The sequence below is a fragment of the Electrophorus electricus genome, chromosome 15, assembly GCF_041902795.1.
Source record: "Electrophorus electricus isolate QZ-2024a chromosome 15, ASM4190279v1, whole genome shotgun sequence".
Lineage (NCBI taxonomy): Eukaryota > Metazoa > Chordata > Actinopteri > Gymnotiformes > Gymnotidae > Electrophorus > Electrophorus electricus.
Window position 1 is genome coordinate 15,941,565 of NC_137511.1, and position 22,065 is coordinate 15,963,629.

The following is a 22,065-nucleotide window of genomic DNA, read 5'->3' on the forward strand; positions in this document are numbered from 1 at the left end:
CTTCATTATGATCTGCCATGTGAAGAGAAGTGATGGCTGGTATTCCATATGCTGGAAAAAAAGATATAGCTTTTGTAAACAGGTAGGTCAAATGTGTAAGTTAGTATGTGAAAACAGAAAGATGGTGATATTCACTAGTAGACAAAATTAAAAATGCTTTTAAAATTAAATGAAATGTAAAAAAGGAGCAGGGATAATGTTATTTTCAGATTTCTGTTTATTGTATGTTTGAACAGTTAAGCAGCACCACATGGATCAAGGAATGGAGGGGGGGTGAAAATCTTCGATATATTTAAAACCCCATCATAAACTCAGCATAGCTGTAAGTGGTTATGATGAATAATGTAAATGTTGAAGGTACTGTTAAATATTTACAGGTCTAATATTTGATGGGTATTATAAGTAAGAATAGGTCCAGCTAAAACTTGTAATTTGGTCAGGTCTATGAACAGATGAAGCATTAGCAGCATTAAGCATTGGTTGTCAGTAAACACACAGATGAGGCACTGCAAACAGCATTTTTCTATATCCCACAATTCATGTATTACTTATAGTTTAATACAGATCCATAATTACTCACTGTATCAAGCACAATGAAAGTTACACAACTTTTATTTTTCAGGTGTTATCAAAAAGATTATTTAGCAACAAGTGTGGGAATTTACCACAGAACATGAAATATTCACAGGGCTTTCCCATAATTTTGCAAATTCTAAAATAAATTAGTGTCAGTCAAACAACACAGTGATCATTTTACTAAACATTTTATGGAACATACCTTGTAGCATTATATTAACTTCTGAACACTTTCCTAAAGTATCTCTTAAATTCTGAGAATAGTAACATCCCATGTATAATATATGATTTATAATCTGTCTTTCCATAATGTTGAATTTGAATTTCAGAAGTCAATCCAGTTTAATAGAATATGCTATGAGATCAGGAAATATTTCAATTAACAGTTAATATTCCAAAACTGGGAACTATTCTAGTCAAACAAGCCCGATACCAAGATGTTTCATTATAGTTCCATGTTTTTCAGGGCAGAGGTCTGCTTAATGATCCCAAACTAATTATGGCAGTAATTATGTATGTAGGCTTTGGTCTTTTGCATGGTCTTTAAAGGTTGCATTAGTTGGCAAATAATTCTCTTGGCTAGAATAAAAGATGCAGATGAAAACATTTACTATACAGCAAAGTCACCACAAAATGCTAGTGACATCTGGAAAAAGTGGTTAAAAAGCCTAACATTACTTGTAGGAATTGGCTGCCTTACATCCACAGTGATATGTTAAAGTTCTGGATGAATGCAGCCTAATGTACAATCATCCTTTATGTCCTGATAAAAACAATCAAGTAATATGAAGGTAAAGAAACTGCCATGGAACTTATCCCTCCATACTTCTGGAGAGGCCTGAGGAAATGAAATCCTGTTGCCCAAAGTTACTAGAGATACATTCATGGCTATTTCACCTCTTCTTTAAGACAGAGAAACTTGCTAAATATCACTTGTCCGAGCTCCAAGAGCCAGGTCCCCGAGTGTGGAGAAGAAGTCTTCCATTTCTTTTTCCAGGAGCCGGTTGCGGTTTTCAGCATCCTCACGGGCCCTCTCAGAGTTCCGTAATTTGATCTCCAACATCCTTTTCATTTTTCGCTCCTGTTCCATTTCATGTTCTAATCGCTCCATCTGAGCACAGAGTACTGCACTAGACTCCTCCAGCCTGCAGAATACAAAGATATTTTTGCTTTCCATGTATACATTTGCATTTTTATTGGAATAGAGCAGAACACTTTGACACCATGAAGAAAAGTTGGCCTGCTTTTTGGGGAAAGAGTAAAAGTCATGAATTACTTTTCTTTAATAAAGTGATATTCACTCCTAATTAAGCATCCCATCATTAAAATTGCAATATGACTGAACGATAGCACTTACTTTTTGATTCTTGATTCATATGCCTGTTTCTGCTTCCTCAGGTTCTCTCTCAGTTCTGCCACCAAGCTGGCCAGTGACGAGGGGCTTTCTTCATCATCTTCAGCCATAACTTTGATGATTGGCACCATGTTGCTGTTGTCACTACAGCAAGTAGTGCTGATGCGAGCCTCCATGGAGATGCTAGCATCCTCTTGCTCTGCGGGCTTCACTTCTTCTGCACTCTGTGAAATATCTGCAAGGTTCTCCTCAGGCTCCAACCAGTGGTCCTTCTGGGAATCGGCATCTAAGGGGTCACAACACGATTCTGGTACAGAGAACTCGCATGATGAGGTGGACCATGGAGCACTGTCTATGCTCAGCATGCTCCCTGGGCTCGAAGATGATGTGACATTGTCATAGGTGGACAGCCTCTGGGATGTCCCAGAGTCTTTGGCACGTTCCCCAGTGGAGGTACGGCGGTGTCCTCTCAGTGATGACAGCCCATTCATGAGCCAGTTTCCACTGGAGACACCACCCATGTCTGATGATGAGCTGCCAGTTTTGGCAGGCGGTGGTCGTGTTGAGGAACCTTTGAAAGTATACTTCCATGAAGGCAGTGTCTTGGCCTGCTTGCTAGGGCTGACAGCCGTCTCGCTCTTTCCCTGAGAACCTGATTTAGGAGAAGGACCTGCTGGGCTGCCATCCAGGGATGAGGCACTACTGCTGGTAGGGTTGTCACTTGGATTGGAGTTGCCTGCAGGTGCAAGGCTTTGGAGGTCTTCCTCAGAGATCCAGCCAACCAGACTGGACTGCTGAGGCTGCTGGCCCTGAGATCTCACCTCTAGGCAGGGTTCAGGAACCTCAGAGTCCTGCTCAGGATACAGCTGATCATGCTTACTGATGAGCACTGTCATGAGATGCTGGACAAGAGATGTCCCTGCAAAAAAAATTAATTAATTAATAAGAAATTTACTGTCTGCAGGAGCTTCACCACATCATATATAATATACTAGAATCTGTGGACCAAACTGAGGAGGTCAAATCACACGAACAGCATATTCAAGGAACATTCATTCATATGTAGGAGAAGTATGGAATTTACCTGTAGACTTTCTGCGAAACATACCTTCCATGATAGCTACTGGGTCCTCCATTTTAGGACGGAGAATATTTGGTCCAAACACAGTGGCCAGGTTCTGTACACTCATTTTGTTTTCAGCTGAGTGTGACTGTACTTCATCCAGGAATCTGAAAAGATAGATGATCACATTTGCTAGTTTAAGGAAAATTTGGTTTAGATTTTTGCCATCTCCTAATGACTTCACTTTGGACATACTTGCATATGTATTTCAAGAGGTTGAAGTTAGCAGGAGGAAGGGTCTTAACTTGCTGCCCTAATTCTCGCAGTCCCTGGGCAAAAAGGAGACACACAAAATGAAATCATGGAACTCTGAAACCACTGTACATCACAAACATTCTGCTCATGATTGCAAAGGGGGAATAAAACAAAAAGTATCAGTTAATAATTCTGAGAAGTAAAACAATGAATTAACTTCCATTTCAAATACACATTAAATCAGTGAAAACCTTTGCCCTGGATTCATAACCAGACATGCAATGTGTTACATTACTGGATCTCTTCCAGCACAGTAGTTTGTGCCCGACAGTCCCTGTTGGTGTACGGGCTACTGCCATAGTTCTTGCTTTCAGCTCAGCTGAGGGACATAGCACCAGATAGATGTCACTGAGAGGTACTTACCTCTTCTTCATCTTTCGCCAGGAGCTTAGCACAAGTAAGGAAATCTTCATATTTGCCGAATGGAATGACCGGTTCTGGTAGCTCCCTGAGGTACAGCTTCAGCAGGGAAGCCACAGTGTGGACATCAGTGTTACTAAAACAGCCATTATAGTGTTAGTTAGATCAAAATCATAAATGGGCAAATCATTTAGTAGCTTCAGGAATATCTGATAAAGTAATGGTAATTTCAAATAAAGACAGGCAGGGGTGTGTGTGTGTGTGTGTGTGTGTGTGTGTGTGTGTGTGTGTGTGTATGTATATATATATATATATATATATATATATATATATATATATATATATATATATATATATATATATATATATATATATATATATAATATACACACACACACCTGTGTATATATACCTGTCAAACTGAGGTTTATCTCCGCAGTCAAAAGCATCTTGAAGCTCCCTGACAAGGTTGGCCTGACCAGGCATCCTAAAGAGACCCTCCTCACCAAGACCCTGCTCCCTAATAAAATCCACACACTGTTCAACTAAAAGAGGTGCGAGGCGAGGACCAAATTTCTTTTCGTGCTGAACTGTGTCCTCCAGACGTTGTCCAAAAATCCCTGTAAAGTTGTAAGGAAGGAAAAAGGTTAGTCAACACACATAAAGCAGTTAAAACTGTAACACTTAAGATCTGAGAGCAGTGCCTAACAATATTAAGATACAAAAGTCATCCGCACACCTATACAAAAATCCTCCGCGCACCTGTAGTCCGCCAACCAACGTCCCGACCACATTTCTCTGGGCAAACACGGCGCGCTGCGCAATCACAGTGATCATACAATGCGCAGTAATCATAATACTTCACATAGGAACATGAACCAGAAAGAAACACCCGTTTTTCAGGTAAAAAAAATCCAACATATTTTCGCTTTTCTTTAATATGCGGTCGCCGCTGTCTCATTCTGTGCGTCCAGTAAAACTCACGTGCGCGGCGCCAGCTACGGCATGGCACGCGGAATCTGCTCGCGTCAAGTCTAACGGCAGCTGAAAAGCGAGATACGACTTCAAAAGATAAATACTCGCACATACACTTTATAGACGTTAAAAAGTCACAGGTTTAAACGGTCCTAGTTTAGTCAAACGTGGCGGACTTTTAACGTCCAGTAGTGTTGGTAAGGTACGTCTTGATGTCTGTTCTATTTCTGATAGCGAGTGGGAACTCGGAAACATTCATGCCGCCCATGTCAAGCAGATCATGGTAAGAGAACAATTCTGTCGTATAGCTGAAAATATAGGCTATGTGATATTGGTCATAAAGTCCTTTTGCACGGCCTCCAAGTCAGTAATAATTCGTTTTGCCTGAAGACGTACTTTTCTCAAGAGAGACTACAATACCTTACTCATGTGCGTATCATGTCTTCGTGGTTCACATCTAGCTATCTTTGCATTTCATGATCTTGCTATTAATAACATACTCTTTGAAACTTAATTCCAGGGAGAGACAGCCACCCAGCCATCCAGGTCTGCAAGTATGATATTTTTATTTGAATCGATGATGTCTGACATTGTAAATACTAGGATTAATCGGTATCAAGATTAAATGTTTGTAAAGAGATACGCAAATGTATGTAAACCTTTAACATGAGTACTAATGTGTGTAGTAATCCATGTAAAGCAAATTTAACATGTACAGATTCCCCAATATTATATATATATATATATATATATATATATATATATATATATATATATATATATATATATATATATATATATATATATTTTACACATTTAAAAAAAAATATTTCCTGCCGTTTCATAATAGCATGTGTAATTTCAATGATTATGTAGGGGTTTGGATTTAAAAGAAGTGTGGGATTGGTACTCTTTTCTTTAGTTTTAACAGTGTGTATGGATCAATTTTCTTTACTTAGAGAGCCTAGAATTTGGACAAATAACTAAAGGGCATATAAACAAAATGTGAGATGTGAAATTACAGAGTTTACTGGTGCTGGAACCAGTGAGATACCACCAAGACCAGCTCTAATCTTTTTCTCTTCTTTCCATTCTGTTACACCATATATCTGATGATATAGCTAACTGGAGTGCCACACTGAAGGGGATTAATTTGGAAGAGGGAGAGAGAAGGTTAAACACCTTCCAAAAATGTTAACATTTTACAAGCAATATTTGAAGAACAAGAAGAGAGTTGTCTGATTTCTGCAACAGACATTGGTGGAGTGGCATGTGTGGGTGGGATTGGGGAGGTTTTGATGACAGATTCACTGTTGAAGCTGAATATTAATAACTCAAGGAACTGGATTAATGTTGACTGAAGGGTAATGGTCTAATGCTTGCTTATTTTCCTTTAATCATATTTGGTAATAAGCTAATAATTGGCAGGCTCATTTATTACTTCAACAACAGAGACACGGACAAACACATGCAAATGAAAGTATCTGTCTTTCTGCACCCTACCATGTAGAGGATTCTTGGCTCTTGCTATAGCAATATATTTATATCTATATATAATATATGCTATATCTTAATTTTAAGGCTGTAATGCAGGTCAATGGGAAAATTGTTGCAAACTTTGTACCTGGGTAGTACCAGTAACCCACCACAAATCTTTCCCATCTCAAATCATAAAAAAAAGTGATGCATGGTTGAACACCAAAGAATGGAAGGTGTGGTTACATGTAAAAAGCTAGATTTCTTACCTGATGCTTTCATCAGTTGAACTGAAATTGGGAGCACAGTTAAGCTAAATCAACCATTCCAGTGTTGAATGAGCTAAAGGAATGTCTCAGTTTTACCTCCTCCGAATGGAGCCCAGATGACCCTCCTGATAGCCTTGACCCAGTCGTCCATATCAGTCTGGGAGTTGGCCATAAGCAGTAAGGCCTCGTGGCTGACAGCCGTCCTGTCTTTCTCCCCAGCGGCACCTGAGATGTAAAAAAGACATTTACATTCATACTGCCCTTTTTTTTTTTTTTAATTAATTTATTTTTTTTTTTACATTTTTTTGCACTGATGCAATTTTGGAGGATGTATCTGGTAGATGGGAGTGAAAAATCCTCATAGACCCAACCCTGTGTGAGATTAGATTGTAAAGGTGAGTGTTTGAGTTTTTATTGTAGATTATGGTGTTTGGAATAGGAAGTGAGACGCTAGATTGTTGCTTCAAGTTCACCGTGTTGTGTCACTTTTACCAGTTCAACCCTTTACAAAGCTGTATTACAAAAAGTAAAAGCATTGGCTAGTGATCAAATAAACCCGATTCTCAAATATAATAACAAAGTATAACAAAATGTTAATCTAATGAATCTCATCCTGGTTCGAAAGTGCATTTATTTGATTTTTAATAAACACCAAATAAATGTATACAGGAGCTGAATCCACATGATCATTTTAATGTACATACACACAGAACCAGAAATCAAAACTTTAGAGGAAAATGTGTTGGTCTACTGGAATGTTTGTCATTTTTATTAACAAAAGGCTGTGGAAATATAGATGTTTCTGACATTTCTTAAAAAGTTTACTGAAATGTTAATGAAATATAGCAGGAGGAAAACCTAATGCTAAAACCGGATTTGTGTGGTTTACGCTTATAGATGAAAAGCAGAATATTAATTATTGCCACCAGATGGCACTGATGTCTTTGAAAAAGGCAGAGATCGCTCCTCAAGTTGAAAAGTCACATTCGCTATGATGTCAAAATAAGCATTTGATGAGAAAAGATAAAGAATATAATGGTGTTCTAAAACATTGTTTTAAGCATACAAACAATTACATGTATGCAGTTCACTGACAAAGAATAGAAATACAATGATAAATTATTTAATTTTATTTTAATGTTAATTTACAAGCAGAACTCCATGTCAGAACATTTTATATTTATTATAATCTACAGTAAAAGATAATTAAATTTACATAAAAATAATAGAAACTTTCCATAACATAAAAATGACCTTGCATGTGTCATCTTTGTCAGTGCACTGGAGACATTTAGCACATTTAGACTAGAAAATGGTTCATAGTCAATGAATGAAAAGACAAAAATTTTTTTTTTACATTTACTTAGCTTTACCAAGGCTAATTGTCAGTGTACTATACTATACTACTATAATATGTACTATACACATGACCGTGTTTTGTGGCCACAACTAAACATTTGAAAGCTAACAGATTTGCAATGAGCACATACAGAGAGACTGGTGGCTCATTTCCCACTGTAGTGAGGCTTTCCGGGTCTGTGAGTGTCCCAGTACCCACTGCTCTGGGGAGGAGGGTTAAAAATGTCCTTTGGGGCACATTTGTGCTATGCCTGTTTAACTGATCAAATTTCAGACACCATTGTCATTCCACTATGAAACTCTTGTGGGTGCAGAGGAGCATGTGTCCCTGTGAATGTGTGCACATATGTGTACACACGAGCACTATTCCTGTGAGAGTCCTGTCCAGTGTTGACAGTGTGCTATGTAATTTGCTGTTTAATAATAACCTAATAAGAATGGGTTATATCAAGTATTCCAAGTGCACTATGTTTGAGTGTACTTGGAAATTTGCCATTCAAACTTCTCAGCTTTTCTAAGCAAATGAGAAAACAAAAACAGCCAACTTTAGTCCTCTCGCAAGTAAATCAGTATCCTTTAATCAGAAGAAGTTTTACATATGCATTCTAATTGGTCAAACGGTGAGATCACAATTTTTGGCCCATATTAAAGCATCTGTGTAAATGTGGTTCGGAGTGCTGGCTGTACCTCGTGGGGGTTTGGCCCTCCATCGCTTGCAGCAGCCTTGCCCCATGCTGTTCTCTGGGGCGAGGAGCAGCGAGAGCTCTATGGCAGGGCTGTGCCACGTGTTCCAGTGGGCAGCCCCTGCACACCAACCCAGGTCAGGCACCTACGGCCACAGCCAGGGAACTCGATGCCAACGAAGCCATTAAACTGCACCATTGCTGCCCAGAACTCGAAGAAAAAGTCCTTATTTTATAATCCTCAGCTACTTCCCAATTTTTCTGTTTAATGATTGGATAACTATCAGTTCATCCACCAAAGTAAGTGTACAGGACAGCTCAGCTCACTCCACAAACTCCATTTCAGCTTCACCGATGCCACTCTAACTGTAGACTGACTGAGGAGACAGTCTGCTTTGTCCTTCCTTGTCAAACAAGCACCCCCTACCTAAACAAACAAACAATCAAACAGACAAACAAACAAAAGCCAAACCAATCTTCCCAGGAGCATCTGCTAAACCTGTGCTAGAGCTTATAGTTTACTTTCTCTGGTTATCCTCTCCTGATGGAAGCCAGCAGCATTGTTTGAAAGAGCAGAGAATGGGCTGTATATCTGAGGCTTGAGTTCTAAGAGCCTGGTGAGCACAGATGCATGAAATTCCAGCCATCCAGCAGTCTTTTCCCACTGGTTTTAAATCTAAAGAATTCACCACCCTCCCCATTTCTGGGGAACCAGTTCTCATTTGTGCCTTACTAAGGAACAGTTGATGAGGCAGTTTCTGATATGTTGTGCATATGAAGTAATCAGACCTCACAACCTGGGGCACAGGAAAAAACCACATCCATGCAAAGCCTGTTCTTCTGAAATGCAATACATTTATGCTGTTTTAGAGAGTAGGATTTGTTGAAGTGAATGGTATGAACTGGAAGAGGCGCTTCACTCTGTTCAGACTCCCATTTGATTTGATGCCTGTGTGCCATTATGTCATCCACTGATGCCCTGCAATGTTCATTTAACATTATACAAGGGAAATATGAAACTATAGAGGTTATCTGAGGTTTTTATTTCCCTTCTGGCAACAGAATCTGTGCATTCCTATATGGGGTCAAATGGCAGATCCTTCAGAATATGGAGTGTGCCAGCCTGACTGTGGTTAAGGACACTCCTAATGGGGGAAGGTAACACTGCCTGATCTGTAACGAGAGTGTGACACTGGAGAATGGGGACTGGCCACAGAGAAGATTTGCCCCCATCCATTGCGTGGGTGCTAATACAGTACACTAGGAGGTTAAAAAAATGTGTGCGTGTCTGTGTGCTTGAGTGAGCATTTGTGTGATGTGCTTGAGTGTGCATTTGTGTGTGTGTGTGTGTGTGTGTGTGTGTGTGTGTGTGTGTATCTATATTTGAATATGTATGTGATTTGAAGTGGAGGGGAGAGAGGTCGAGTGAATGGCTGGTTTCTGGTTTTGTCGAGAGTGATAATGATCTGAAAGCACAAGGTCTACTAAGCTAACACATTCTCACCAGATACGTCATTGTAGGAGCTTAGATTGTTCTATCACAAATTCACATGGTTGAGCTAGCACCACAAATGTCTTCTTGATAAGTGCCTTCCAGGCCACTGCTGTGTTTACTTTCTCTCTCTGTACATGAGAAACCTAAATTATCTATTATATGACAACAAAAATTAAGTATTCAGAACACTTGTAAGCCTCCTCTCAAATTTTTGCCCGATCTCTTTCCATTTAGGTGGGTGCCTGTGCTTTACAGTTTTCATCTGTATGCATTTACTGACCTTAATGGCTCTTTTTAAAATTAAATATTTCACCCTAAACTGATTACTGAAGTAAAAGAAGTAAAACATGTAGGGTGATTGAATTTAATAACTCACAAACACTGAGCAGCTTTAGAGCAGTGTGCAGGTTGAAGTGGGCTCACGATCTAGTTGCAGCATACAGCCGTAATCTAATCATTTTTCTTTTTAGCTCTGACTGTGTTTTCTGTAGTGAGAGCCTTCCATCCAACCAGGCCTCTATGCTTCCAAACTCATTCTCAGCCTCTGAACACTGATGGCTGTCACACCCTTTTAACATATTTATGTGCTATAAATAAAATGCACATGGACACTCAGTAGTCAACTTCAGTAAACAGGAATGAGAGAACCCACACCATGTTTGGGATTCTCGAAACATGTGATCTAATATACATACAGTAGTAGTATTAACTCTCACTGCTTAGTACATGCAGATTCTGCCATCTGTTCATACTACATATGTAGATTTGTAGGAACTGCATGAAAACCAGTAGGTATGCACTGTTTATCAGTAGTTTATCAGTCCCATTTTCAACTATGCGAAGGTCATGCTGCTTTTGCAATAGGAAAGTGATTTTTGCTTACCTGGAACAATCTCAAATAAGTGTCTGCCAGGCTCTTCTGGATTAGCTGTAAGCTCATTCACTTGGCTGCCCTTAAGTGGTATACAGCCCTGAGTTGATTAAGTGGAATAGAAAACATTAAGCTTTTAGATATTTCTGTTCAACAATCATCAGCTATCATACCAAATAAATACTGATGTAACTGGATTACTCTTTAAATCATTTTTGCAGAAACAAGTCATTTGTGCAAGGCATTGTAATTTGTGCAAGGCTTAGTCTGTTGGTTTAGTTTGACGTGTGCGTCTCCTCTAGTAAGATGAACTGCCAAGTAAAAGAAATGTTCAGATTATTCACCATGACAACAGATTAGTTAGCACCTCAGCTACGCAGGTGTCAAGCCATTATTATTTCATCACTGCTAAATCCTTTATATTAACATCAGCCCACCGAGCACTGCCAGTGCTCTGTTTACATTTCATTGACATTTACAGAATTTGGCAGGTGCCCTTGTCCAGAGTAACATACAGCAGTGATTTGAATTCTCTATCAAATTCACATCCTCATTTGACAATAGATTAGTCAGTGTTAAGAATACTACAGGGCCTTGAAAAAGTATTCATACCCCTTGAACTTTTCATGTTACACCTCATTTTTTCATGTTACACCTACAAACTTAAATGTATTTTATTGGGATTTTATGTGATAAACGAACACAAAGTTGCAAGTAATTGTGAAGTGAAAAGAAAATGATACATGATTTTCAAATTTTTAATAAATAAAAATCTGGAAAGTGTGGCATGCATTTGTATTTAGCCCCCTGTACTCTGATACCCCTAAATAACATCCAGTGTGACCAGTTGCCTTCAGAGGTCACTAAATTAGCAAATAGAGTCCACCTGTGTGTAATTTATTCTCAGTACAACTACATAATCAGTATAACTACAGCTCTGAAGACCTCAGAAGTTTCTTAGAGAACATTAGTGGTCAACCAAGGAACACACCAGACAGTCAGGGATAAAGTTGTGGAGAAATGTAAAGCAGGATTAGGCTATAAAAAATATCCCAAGCTATGAACATCTCATGGAGCACTGTTCAATCCATCATCTGAAAATAGAAGGAGTATGGCACAACTGCAAACCTACCAAGATATGGCCGTCCACCTAAACTGATAGTCCAGGCCAGGAGAGCACTACTTAGAGAAGCAGCCAAGAGGCCCGTGGTCACTCTGGAGGAGCTGCAGAGATCCACAGCTCAGGTGGGACAATCTGTGCACAGGACAACTATTAGCCGTGCACTCCAAAAATCTGGCCTTTAGGGAAGAGTGGCAAGAAGAAAGCCATTTATAAAAACAAGCCATAAGAAGTCTCATTTGCAGTTTGCCACAAGCCATGCGGGGGACACAGCAAACATGTGGAAGAAGGTGCTCTGGTCAGATGAGACCAAAGTTGAACTTTTTGGCCTAAATGCAAAACGCTATGCGTGGCAGAAAACTAACATTGAACAACACCTTGAACACACCATCCTCACCTTTAAACATGGTGGTGGCAGCATCATGCTGTGGGGATGCTTTTCTTCAGCAGGGACAGGGAAGCTGGCCAGAGTTGATCGGAAGATAGATGGAATTAAATACAGGGCAATCCTGGAGGAAAACCTGTTAGAGGCTGCAAAAAACTTGAGACTGGTGCAGAGGTTCACCTTCCAGCAGGACAACGACCCTAAACACACAGCCAGAGCTACAATGGAATGGTTTAGATCAAAGCACATTCATGTGTTAGAATGGCCCAGTCAAAGTCCACCCCTAAATCCAATTGAGAATCTGTGGCAAGACTTGAAAATTGCTGTTCACAGACACTCTCCATCCAAACTGACTGAGCATGAGCCAATTTGCAAAGAAGAATGGGCAAAACCTTCAGCCTGTAGATGTGCAAAGCTGGTGGAGACATACCCCAAAAGACTTGCAGCTGTAATTGCAGTGAAAGGTGGTCCCACAGAGTATTGAGTCAGGGGGGCTTAATACAAATACATGCTACATTTTCCAGATTTTTATTTATTAAAAAATTTGAAAACCATGTATCATTTTCTTTTCACTTCACAATTACTTGCTACTTTGTGTTCGTTTATCACATAAAATTCCAATAAAATACATTTAGGTTTGTAGGTGTAACATGAAAAAAATGTGGAAAAGTTCAAGGGGTATGAATACTTTTTCAAGGCCCTATATCAGGCTAAAGCCCTGGCAAGAATGAAAAAAAGTAAAGGTAAAAATTAATTCTGTTAAGTCCTGTTATAAGTGCATATTTAAGTGCTTAATGACACAGTAACACATATTTCAGTTTTATTCACTCACCAACTTGATGAACATGTCAGTTTTTCTTTGCCCACTTTCAGTTAATGTGTCAGGCAATCTCATACAAGGCCTGGTACTCAAATTCAAAATCACCACAGAGTGGGTAAAATATCTGCATCACTCTGCTCACTGTCTCCTCCTCCATATCCTTTTATCCCAGCATGAGATTTGCTATGTGATTTGCCTATATAGCTTCGCACCTTGAATTCAGTTGATTAAAGGTGGGAAAAGAAGGTGGGATTGACATTTTCCCAGATACCCTGGTGAGAGGCTTGGAGATGAATCAATTGTGACTGGCGCAGTATTGACAGGCTCTGATGAGAGAAACTGTCCATCACACACTTCAGTTTGAATGAAAGGCATACTATAACTGAATGGCACTGATTGACAGAACACAACACAGTCAGTATCTAGTTTACAATTAGTGCTTGGATTTCTATTCTGCCAAAATTGTCAAGCAATCAGCTGCAAATGGCGGGAGAGCGGACACTGTCTAATGCATAATCCACGGTGGATGTCACAAAATTAATATAACAGCTTCAACACACCTTTTATTAGGTCTTTAATGTGTTTCTTTCCGTTATGTAATTTCACCTAATTGCTAATATAGCAACACAGAGGCCTTTGTGTGTAATCTTCCTCTACCTGAGGCTTGGTCTCCTCCTCATCCTTATAGAAGTAAAGGAAGTCAGAGCGTAGCACAAACCAACGCAGCTGCCAGTTCTTCATTATACTTCTCTGTTTCTTCAACCAGCCAGCCTTTAGCACCCCCTCCTGGAGGCCTGGGGAAGTGCACTGAGTCGATCCATGGGACACCTCACCCATCACCATACTCTTGGACCTGGCTGTAGAAAAGGACAGCAGACACATGTTTGAATGTCAGCTAAATTACACTGCTGTGATGATCAGTCAAAAACAAACAAACTAAACAAACAACCCCCCCTCCCCCCCCCCCCCCAAAAAAAAAACCCCAAAACAAAACAAAACAAAAAAACCTAACTAAATGGTTCAAGTGACTCAAATCATTGGCTAATGTCACTGGGTATTGATTCTAAGCGATGTCTCATTAAAGCAGTGCCAGGGAGCATACACATATTTTGCAAGGTTAACAGGGATTTTAGATATTAGATAATATTGTTTTCTGTTTTATCACTTGAGGAGCTACTGAGGCAAATTGATGATCATGAGTGTGCAGCTTAGGTTGAAATTGTGGAATCTGATTTTTGTGGTTTAGCCAGCTATGAACAGCAATTCATTGATTACATAATGTCAAAAGGTTTTGAGCCTTTGTTTTATAAAACGTTTTTAGTGTTTGTTTATATGGAAGTAATTGAGATAGAATAAATGACTGAAATATTCGAATTTGATCAAGTGTAATATAAATATAATGTAAAAAAACAAAACAAATGGAATTTTGCAGCTTAGCCCTGACCCAAAAGCTACACCCCCATGAACAACAGGGGCTTCAAGGACAGTCTCATCATGTATAATTTATAGAAATCAATCCTGCACACACATAGCATGCCTTGTGCCTTCAGGCTGTAGACACTCAATCAATGTGTGTGGCTTTCTGATAGAAAATGCTTGTTTTTCTTTTTGCTGCCTTCCTTTATTTTATGCCCTTATACACAGGGTTCAGGGAGCTTAGCAGAAGCTCTGTTTTAGATAGAACAAAATGAGATATTGAAATGAGTGCCATCTGAGGTTGGTCCAACAACCAGGATTCTATGTGGACTGCAAATGGGCCAGACTAAACTGTAATTTGGTGTGTTACTCATTCCCTTTGCTGCCTGCACAGCGACATTCTTACTTTGCAGTGGAATAGTGGCAACATGACCATGGCACCACAACAGTGGTGGCAGGAGGCTGCCATTCAAGCAGACTGCCAGTATGAGGGATGGCCGGCTGTCCTCCTGTCTCCACTGCCTGTACAGACATTTCTCTCTGCCTGTCATTAATCTGGCAGCCTTGTGCAGTGCGATGTTTCTGTAGCAGAGCCTCACGCTTCTCTATAGGCAGCACAGGAAATGAGTGGGCTGTGTCAGTGGAGTTGAAGAATCTGAACTGCACCCCTTAAGGCAGTATTAGTTTAGTGTTTGACATGTTGCAAAAATACTTTATGCTCTACGCTAACTCAGTTGTGTTAACTGGTGCCATTTAGATTTGCTGAATTAGGTAGGTTGGGTGGATAGAAATTTATTGGTTTTGAGGCATTTGTAATGCATTTGGTTTATGAAAAAGGTTTTCAGAATTTTTTTTAACATATTTTATTACATAACTTCCTACCTAATTACCTACTAGGTTTGGCTGGACCGGTGGAATGTATGGATCTCTTTGGATGGCAGAGACAATATAGTTGCTATTATGTTTTGTGATTGTAAGAGATTCAAATAACTTTTAATTGGGTTGTTCATTGTTTTTGTCACATAAAAAGTGTGCTAATCTTGATTTTATTCCACTCATAAATGACTACTTGCTGAAAAGAAACACCTGCTGTTACCTATTGGTTTGTGTTTTGAACCGTCCATGTCATCATTGTGCATACATACTTCTATTAGAGCAGTATTTTATAGAAAAAAATACTGTAACAGTAGCACAGTTAGTGGCTATGTACACATTTATATAGCCTTTGTATTATGCTGTGTTCTGTCACTGTTCTGTGTTGGCTGTCAAATTGCGACAGAGCTGTTTACACTATGGTCCATGTCTTTTCTTTCTTTCTTTTAGAAATCAGTGAGCAATAACCCAGTTTCACTGCACAATGCAGTGCAGCACAATACCCCACTTTGGAGTCGTTTGGACGCAACGATTCATACCTTCCCTCTTTTGCCCTGGGCGTTTCTAGGATGTGGCTGGTAAAATGTCTACTTCAGCACACACCAGCCCAGCTTTAATATCATTTGCTTTCAAAATTCTGTATGTTTATGATAATGATAATAATGTTTATTATGAGCAGGGGGATTCATCTGGAGGATATGATTTTACATACTTTCATCTTGCGGCAGATGTTATTGAAAAACATGAATAAATTCTTCAGAAATGTAATGTGACAAATATGGAATATGTTTTACAGAAATATCAGTGCATAACAGTTTATGTCTAAATTTGAATATAAAATAATGTTTAGGATTATTTCTCCATTACATTGAGGTATGGTTACCTCACAGACATTTGTTCTTGTCCATAGTGTAATATTTGTTCCACCTGAACATCTATATAGATGAGTACTGAACAATAATATAAAAGATAACTATCTTCTCAGTAGCATTTCATGAAGCATGCATGAAAGGTGTTGTGAACCATACTGGCAAAATCATGCCTGCCACCACCTATATCATCACCCTGCCACCACCTATTCCAACCCTTCCAGTGACGCAACTTATGGTCATCAAAACCGGAAAAAGCAGATAAAATGACAGCTTTTTCCTCAGGGCTGTGGATTCTTTGCACTCTAGCCTAAAGCCTATAACCTAGCAAACCCCTTTATAAATTTGTTGCTTGCGTATTCTATATCATCCCAGCTAGAACCATGTATCACAGCCCATATGTGTCCCCAGACCTTAGCCATACGTACATATTCAGTTCATGTTTTTTAATGCTGTCCTAATTGTCTTTTATAATAAAACATGTTTTTATTTTATCTTTATTTTAAGTTTATTCTCTCTTCTGTGCATCAGTAAACAGTCCAGTGTATCAATCCGTTTGGAATGTTACATGTACACTCACCATGACAAATTCCTCATACATGTAACATACCTGGCAAATATAACTGCCTCTGATTCTGAACTTGATACTGATCCTGATTCTGCTTCCGACATAAAGGATGTCTGTTGAACTATCCTGCTCCAAAAAGTAGATTATGTATACTTCTAATATTTTGGCCATGCAGGAATTTAAAAAATCAGCTCCATATGGCTAGAGCTTTTCTGTCCTAATGTAGTTACGCTTCTAAAATTCAATATCACACACAAAGCACACAGCTTTTGATTGCTGCCACACATCACATTCTGATATTTTTGCCTGAAATCTGGGGTGCTGCTGGGTAATGACGCTGGACCAGTGGTGGGTGTGTCGGAGTGTGTATACCCTGCCATGAATGATGGCAGGTGTCCCCTGAGCTGAATGAGGCACCATGCTCAGCTGCTAAGAGCTGTAACCTGTAGTGTCTCTATGTTCACGGTCAGCCACAACACAATAAGCGCGACGCAAGTGGATTCTAATTTAGGAGTTGTTGCAGATTCTTTCCCTTTGCAGAGGGTAATGACAGTGTTGTTAGAATTGGTAATTTCATGATGAAGCAGTGTAAAGAATAGAACATTATGGTTGACTATGGTGTTTTGTGCCATTTTTAAAATTACTGCGTGAAATCTTTTATGGATTAAAAAAGAAATTGTCCATTTTTACAGTGGTCAGTAAATTTTTGACCATCACACTGCAGCAACACTGCCATTATTATTTTTTTAATTATACTACATCAAATCATATCTGTTAGATTCAAAAAGCAAATAATTAGAACTCTATGAGTCTAGTACAAAAGATCAGGCATACTAACAGCAGCTGTCTCACTCGTGAGGGTTAACGGATGGTCGACCTTCCTACAGAAACAAGTGGATATGCTGAGAGATGAAGGCGTAAGTGATGACTGCTTCGAGAGCAGAGCTGGTGGAATGAGAATGGGAACATCACCATACCTCTCCTGGTCTGCCTGATCTTAGGGCTCAGCATGGCTGTCATCACTGCACGCCGTTTGCTCCACTTCGCATATTCGTCCTCCGCCCTGCGTTTGCCACTCCGCTCTCCCTCCCTCTGCCTCTCCCCCTTTCTCCTTCTCTATTTTCTCCTCCTCTGCCGCGACTCCCTCTCTCCCTTGCCAGTCGTTTCTCTCCCGCTGAAGCTCTCCTGCCGACCTCACGGAGAAGGCACCGGCTCGTCGGGGGTGGGGGCGGGCTCCCTCATGCGCCTCCAGGCGCATGCCCGCATGTACGATTACACACGCGCGTGCACGCCTGTATGAGCCGTTCGGTGGTCCACGCCCACCCTCGGTGCATTATTCACCCCAATGCTCTGCAATGACCGCTCATTGTCTATGTGATTATGACAAGGTTCTCTGAAACAGAGTAGCACAGCCACTCGTCTCTTAATTGGCCACAGGCATGTGGGCTCAAGATCTTACAGCCTCTTTGCACTCTAGGGATCCCCCCACCCCCGCTCTCTCTCTCTCTCTCTCTCTCTCTCTCTCTCTCTCTCTTTCTCTTTCTCCCTCTCTCATTCTTTTTCTCTCCCTCTTTTCTCTCCTCCTCAACCTCTCTTTTTTTTCTTCATTCACCCATAAATCTCTGCCTCACGTCCTCCCCCCACTCCCTTTTTCTCCTCAGACCTCGCCCTCTGGTCCTCCTCTCTTCTCTTTCTCCCTTCCTATGGTCCTCCTCTCTTCTCTTTCTCCCTTCCTCTGAGACTGTGCCCTCATCACACCACCCCCAGTTTGGTAGATAATAGCTCCTGCTCTGCCACTTTAATTGAATCAGCCCTGCAGACCACAGCTGGTCCTCATGTAAACAAGGTGGGGGAGGGAGGGCTTGCAGAACCCCAACACCAGCTTGGACGAGGCAGCAGTAAAAGCCCCCTATAGCGACCCCATCAGCACTGTAGATGGGAGCTCTTGGATCAACCCAAGTCTAATTGCTGCACCAATGGCGATTCACATACATAGTCTATATCCTCAAGGAAAGCTCTTTTTTGATGTTCCTTTGTTTCTATTCATCTCTTACTTCTTTTAACATTCAGTGAAAACCACATACATCACTCATGAAATATGTTAATTACTAAGAGCAGTTTAGAACTACACCTTCAGTAATGCATGGTCTGCCTGTTGAATTTCAGGGAGGTTGTTTTCCTGAACTGTTTACATTTCCCATGAACATTGGGTGTCCAGTCACATACTTTTTCAGAGATGCAGCTCTGTTGAAATGGGATGTTTTTGGGATGCAGTTTAAATTTTGAGTATAGGCAAGAGGCATTTCTGCTGAACCAAAACATGCATTTTTTTTGCTGAGTTCATAATTTTAGTTACATTTTAAACCATTTGAAATCTGAGACACCGCACATGGTATAGGTCTGTGGTCTGTTCAAGATGCAGCTTACATGTTGTCATTACCTCCCAGCTATTATCTTTCCAATTCTTTAAAGCAAACAGTGTCTGCTAAATCACTTGGTTATCGAGGAAATGAAATGAACTGAGTGTAACATTCTTCTTGTTGTATGACACAACATGAAAGAGATCACAGCCTTTCTACTCAATAAAATGGTGTAACAGAGAAGGAAAATTAAGTAGTGTCATCTTTATTTTACAAAAAAATTGTTACTTTATTTTAATTTGCTATAGTCCTGCTGTAAAGATGTTCTGGCCTGCGTGTGTCAGGTGTCTGCTGCTAGAATCAAAGTCCATTTAGGGCGTTACTGGGTTATTAAATCACCTCAGAATGGTCTTTGTTTATTAAGTTCTACATTTGGTTTCACTGTATGAAACAGAACTTTACTTGTAACACATGATATTTGGTTGGCTTTAAGATAAAAGTTCAAAGACTTTTTTAAATACACGTTTTTTATTTTATTTTTTTCCAGTGTATTGGTGTGCACTGCTCGGTTGCAATAGACCTTTCACAGGCACACACCAGTCATCAGTCTGATTTCATTTTCGAATGCGCATGGGCCAGTGTTTTACAGCACACATGCTGGGTATCATGTTGCAATAACATGGAAAGATGAAATGTGATGATCCAATGAGAAAACTGATAGGTGATACTGTAGAGATTTTAATCATATTGACGATATTACCTTTGGGTCAATTATCCCCACATGGATTTGTTACAGCTAACATGAATGTTCCAGTAATCTCATGGATTTGTTCATTTACCCAAGGAGGAGAAATGATCCAGGACACCTTCATTATAACATGCCTTGTGTAATTGGCACTGGATCTGCTGCCTGTCTTTTTGCTTACAGTGACTGTGCAAAATAACTGACAAGTGACCTTAGCTTTAATTAGACATCTCTCATGAGAAATGCAAATTAAACCATCAAGCTTATATGTAAACTATTAATTCATTCATAACTATATGCTCTTTCAGTGATTATATGAAATTGCGAATTGCATTTTTTTTTTTTCAGTAGCTCTCAGTGGTGAGTGGTTATTAGTGGAATTTTTCAGTGGTCAAAGGTTCTCAATTTAGGTTAAGATGAAGATTAATATTGGGATCAAAAAAAAAAAAAAACCTGGCTTATTATCTTTCAGGTAATTAAACATTCAGGTATCTGCAAAATGTGGAAGGGGTTAACTCATTTCCAATGCAGTGTCATACTGTGACAATGATAGTATCATGTTTCTAGATTTGAGGGAGGTGGTTTGAATGGGAAGGATTTTAGATAAAAGACTGGAGCTTCCTAGATCTGTGGTGCTCCCTGGTGTTAGAATTAGGCCATAGCAAGACTCAGTATTCCATGATGAATGGTCTTAAAACAAACATTCAAGGAAATGGTAATGAAATCTTTTGCACACAGTGATATTAATAAAGGATAGCATGTTTATACTTCAGTGCATCATTGGAGATTTGAGCTATTCAAAAAGGCTGCACTCATTTGATTAGCTCAGCAGTGTAAACGCATGTTTATTGGCTCGCATTCAGACAGTCGATGCCATTAATTCTCTGGACACATTGGCAGCTTATCAGTGATATTATGCAGGCACCTTTATATCCTCTGTTGATGAGCCGGAAGGTAAACGCCCCTCAGTTGTGGGAGACTCATACAGCTCATGATGAGAAGTGGGACTTCTGCCTTACTCTCTCTCTCTCTCTCTCTCTCTCTCTCTCTCTTTTTCTGTCTTTCTCCTTCTAGCATTCCCTTTCCCACTCTCTTTTTTCATGGTACGTCCTCCTCCCACCCCGAAACATCTCCGTGTGTGTGTGTGTTCCTCTGCATTGCCACGCCCTCTTGTGTTTCTCACCTGATCCTTGTTGTGTGTCATTGTCGTGTGTGTATATAAGTCCTTTGTCTTATCGTGGATGTTTTCGGTGTTTGAAACTATAGCCTGCATGCTACGTCCTGTTGTTAAGTGTGTTAATAAATGTCTGTTTCGACGGGCCTTGTCCCTGCATCCTGCTTAAGCCACTTAAGGATGACCGACGAAGGATGACTGGGAAAGGAAGAAGGGAAAAAAGGGAAGTAAACGCTCTCCCACAGCCTGGTCAGGGAAGCCCCCTGTGTTCTTGGGCACCCTCCTGACTCCCACAATAGGGCAGAGTGGTCCAGGTGAATGTGGCCTAGTTGCGGAAGCGGAGGAATTGTTCTGAACCACGTCTGGCTACCAGGACTGGTATAATGCTTTCCAGTCCTCGGAGTTGGACTCCGTGGACTCCTACTATCCCGCGGAGAGACCTTCACTCATCCTGGCCTCACTCCATGGATCTGCAACAACTCGCTGGACGATTTTGGGGTCCTGTGTATGGTCCAGGGTCGGAATCTGCTGAGTCCTACGGAAACCAGCTGGACTACGAGAACCGGCACTCGGAGGTGGACTCCGCTGGGTCCTATGACCCCTACCTGGACGACTATAGCGGCTACGGTGATTATGGGAAGTATAGCGACATCAGTCTGTGATCGGACAGGGGGTCCGATCATGAGGAGGACCCTTCAGTGGAGGTAGAGGAGGTCCCTCATAGGGATCTTCCCTCTCCTAGCGATGCTACAGGTTCCAAGAAAGACGAGCCCCCAGCACCCAAGACCCCGCCTAGGGCTCCGCCCAGGGCTCCGCCCAGGGCACGCCACCCTGAAGCTAGCAAACTGCCCTGGGTGACTTGCAGGGAGGCATCGCCAACAGAGGAGGACACTCCTCCCCCTAAGGTGAAGAGCCCCAGAGCGCATGCACCTACGCCTA

The 22,065-nt window shown here is 40.5% G+C and overlaps 1 protein-coding gene and 1 long non-coding RNA gene across 9 annotated transcripts; one reads left to right on the forward strand and one right to left on the reverse strand.

Annotated features, from left to right (window-relative positions):
* Positions 1–199: 199 nt before the first annotated feature.
* On the reverse strand, positions 200–18,174 carry arhgap22b (Rho GTPase activating protein 22b). 7 transcript variants are annotated; one of them, XM_081698321.1, is made up of 10 exons: positions 17,825–18,158; positions 13,779–13,978; positions 10,809–10,896; positions 6,485–6,613; positions 4,081–4,288; positions 3,672–3,804; positions 3,249–3,322; positions 3,015–3,160; positions 1,934–2,849; positions 200–1,721 (listed from the first exon to the last, which is right to left on the reverse strand). In XM_081698321.1, exons 1-10 carry the CDS (start codon positions 17,865–17,867, stop codon positions 1,499–1,501), a joined length of 2,160 nt encoding a protein of 719 aa, XP_081554447.1. In that variant the 5' UTR covers positions 17,868–18,158; the 3' UTR covers positions 200–1,498. The 7 variants fall into 7 exon arrangements, with proteins under 7 accessions (XP_081554447.1, XP_026860900.1, XP_081554449.1 ...); XM_027005099.3 differs by having other exon boundaries at positions 3,039–3,160; positions 17,825–18,157; XM_081698323.1 differs by lacking the exons at positions 10,809–10,896; positions 13,779–13,978; positions 17,825–18,158 and having other exon boundaries at positions 6,485–9,104.
* Positions 4,439–17,456, forward strand: LOC113574292 (uncharacterized). 2 transcript variants are annotated; one of them, XR_003410305.3, is made up of 5 exons: positions 4,439–4,571; positions 4,878–4,926; positions 5,034–5,072; positions 5,164–5,197; positions 15,861–17,456. It is a non-coding gene; the product is annotated as an uncharacterized LOC113574292 (long non-coding RNA). The 2 variants fall into 2 exon arrangements; XR_003410304.3 differs by lacking the exon at positions 15,861–17,456 and adding an exon at positions 5,765–6,490 and having other exon boundaries at positions 5,164–5,189.
* Positions 18,175–22,065: the final 3,891 nt, after the last annotated feature.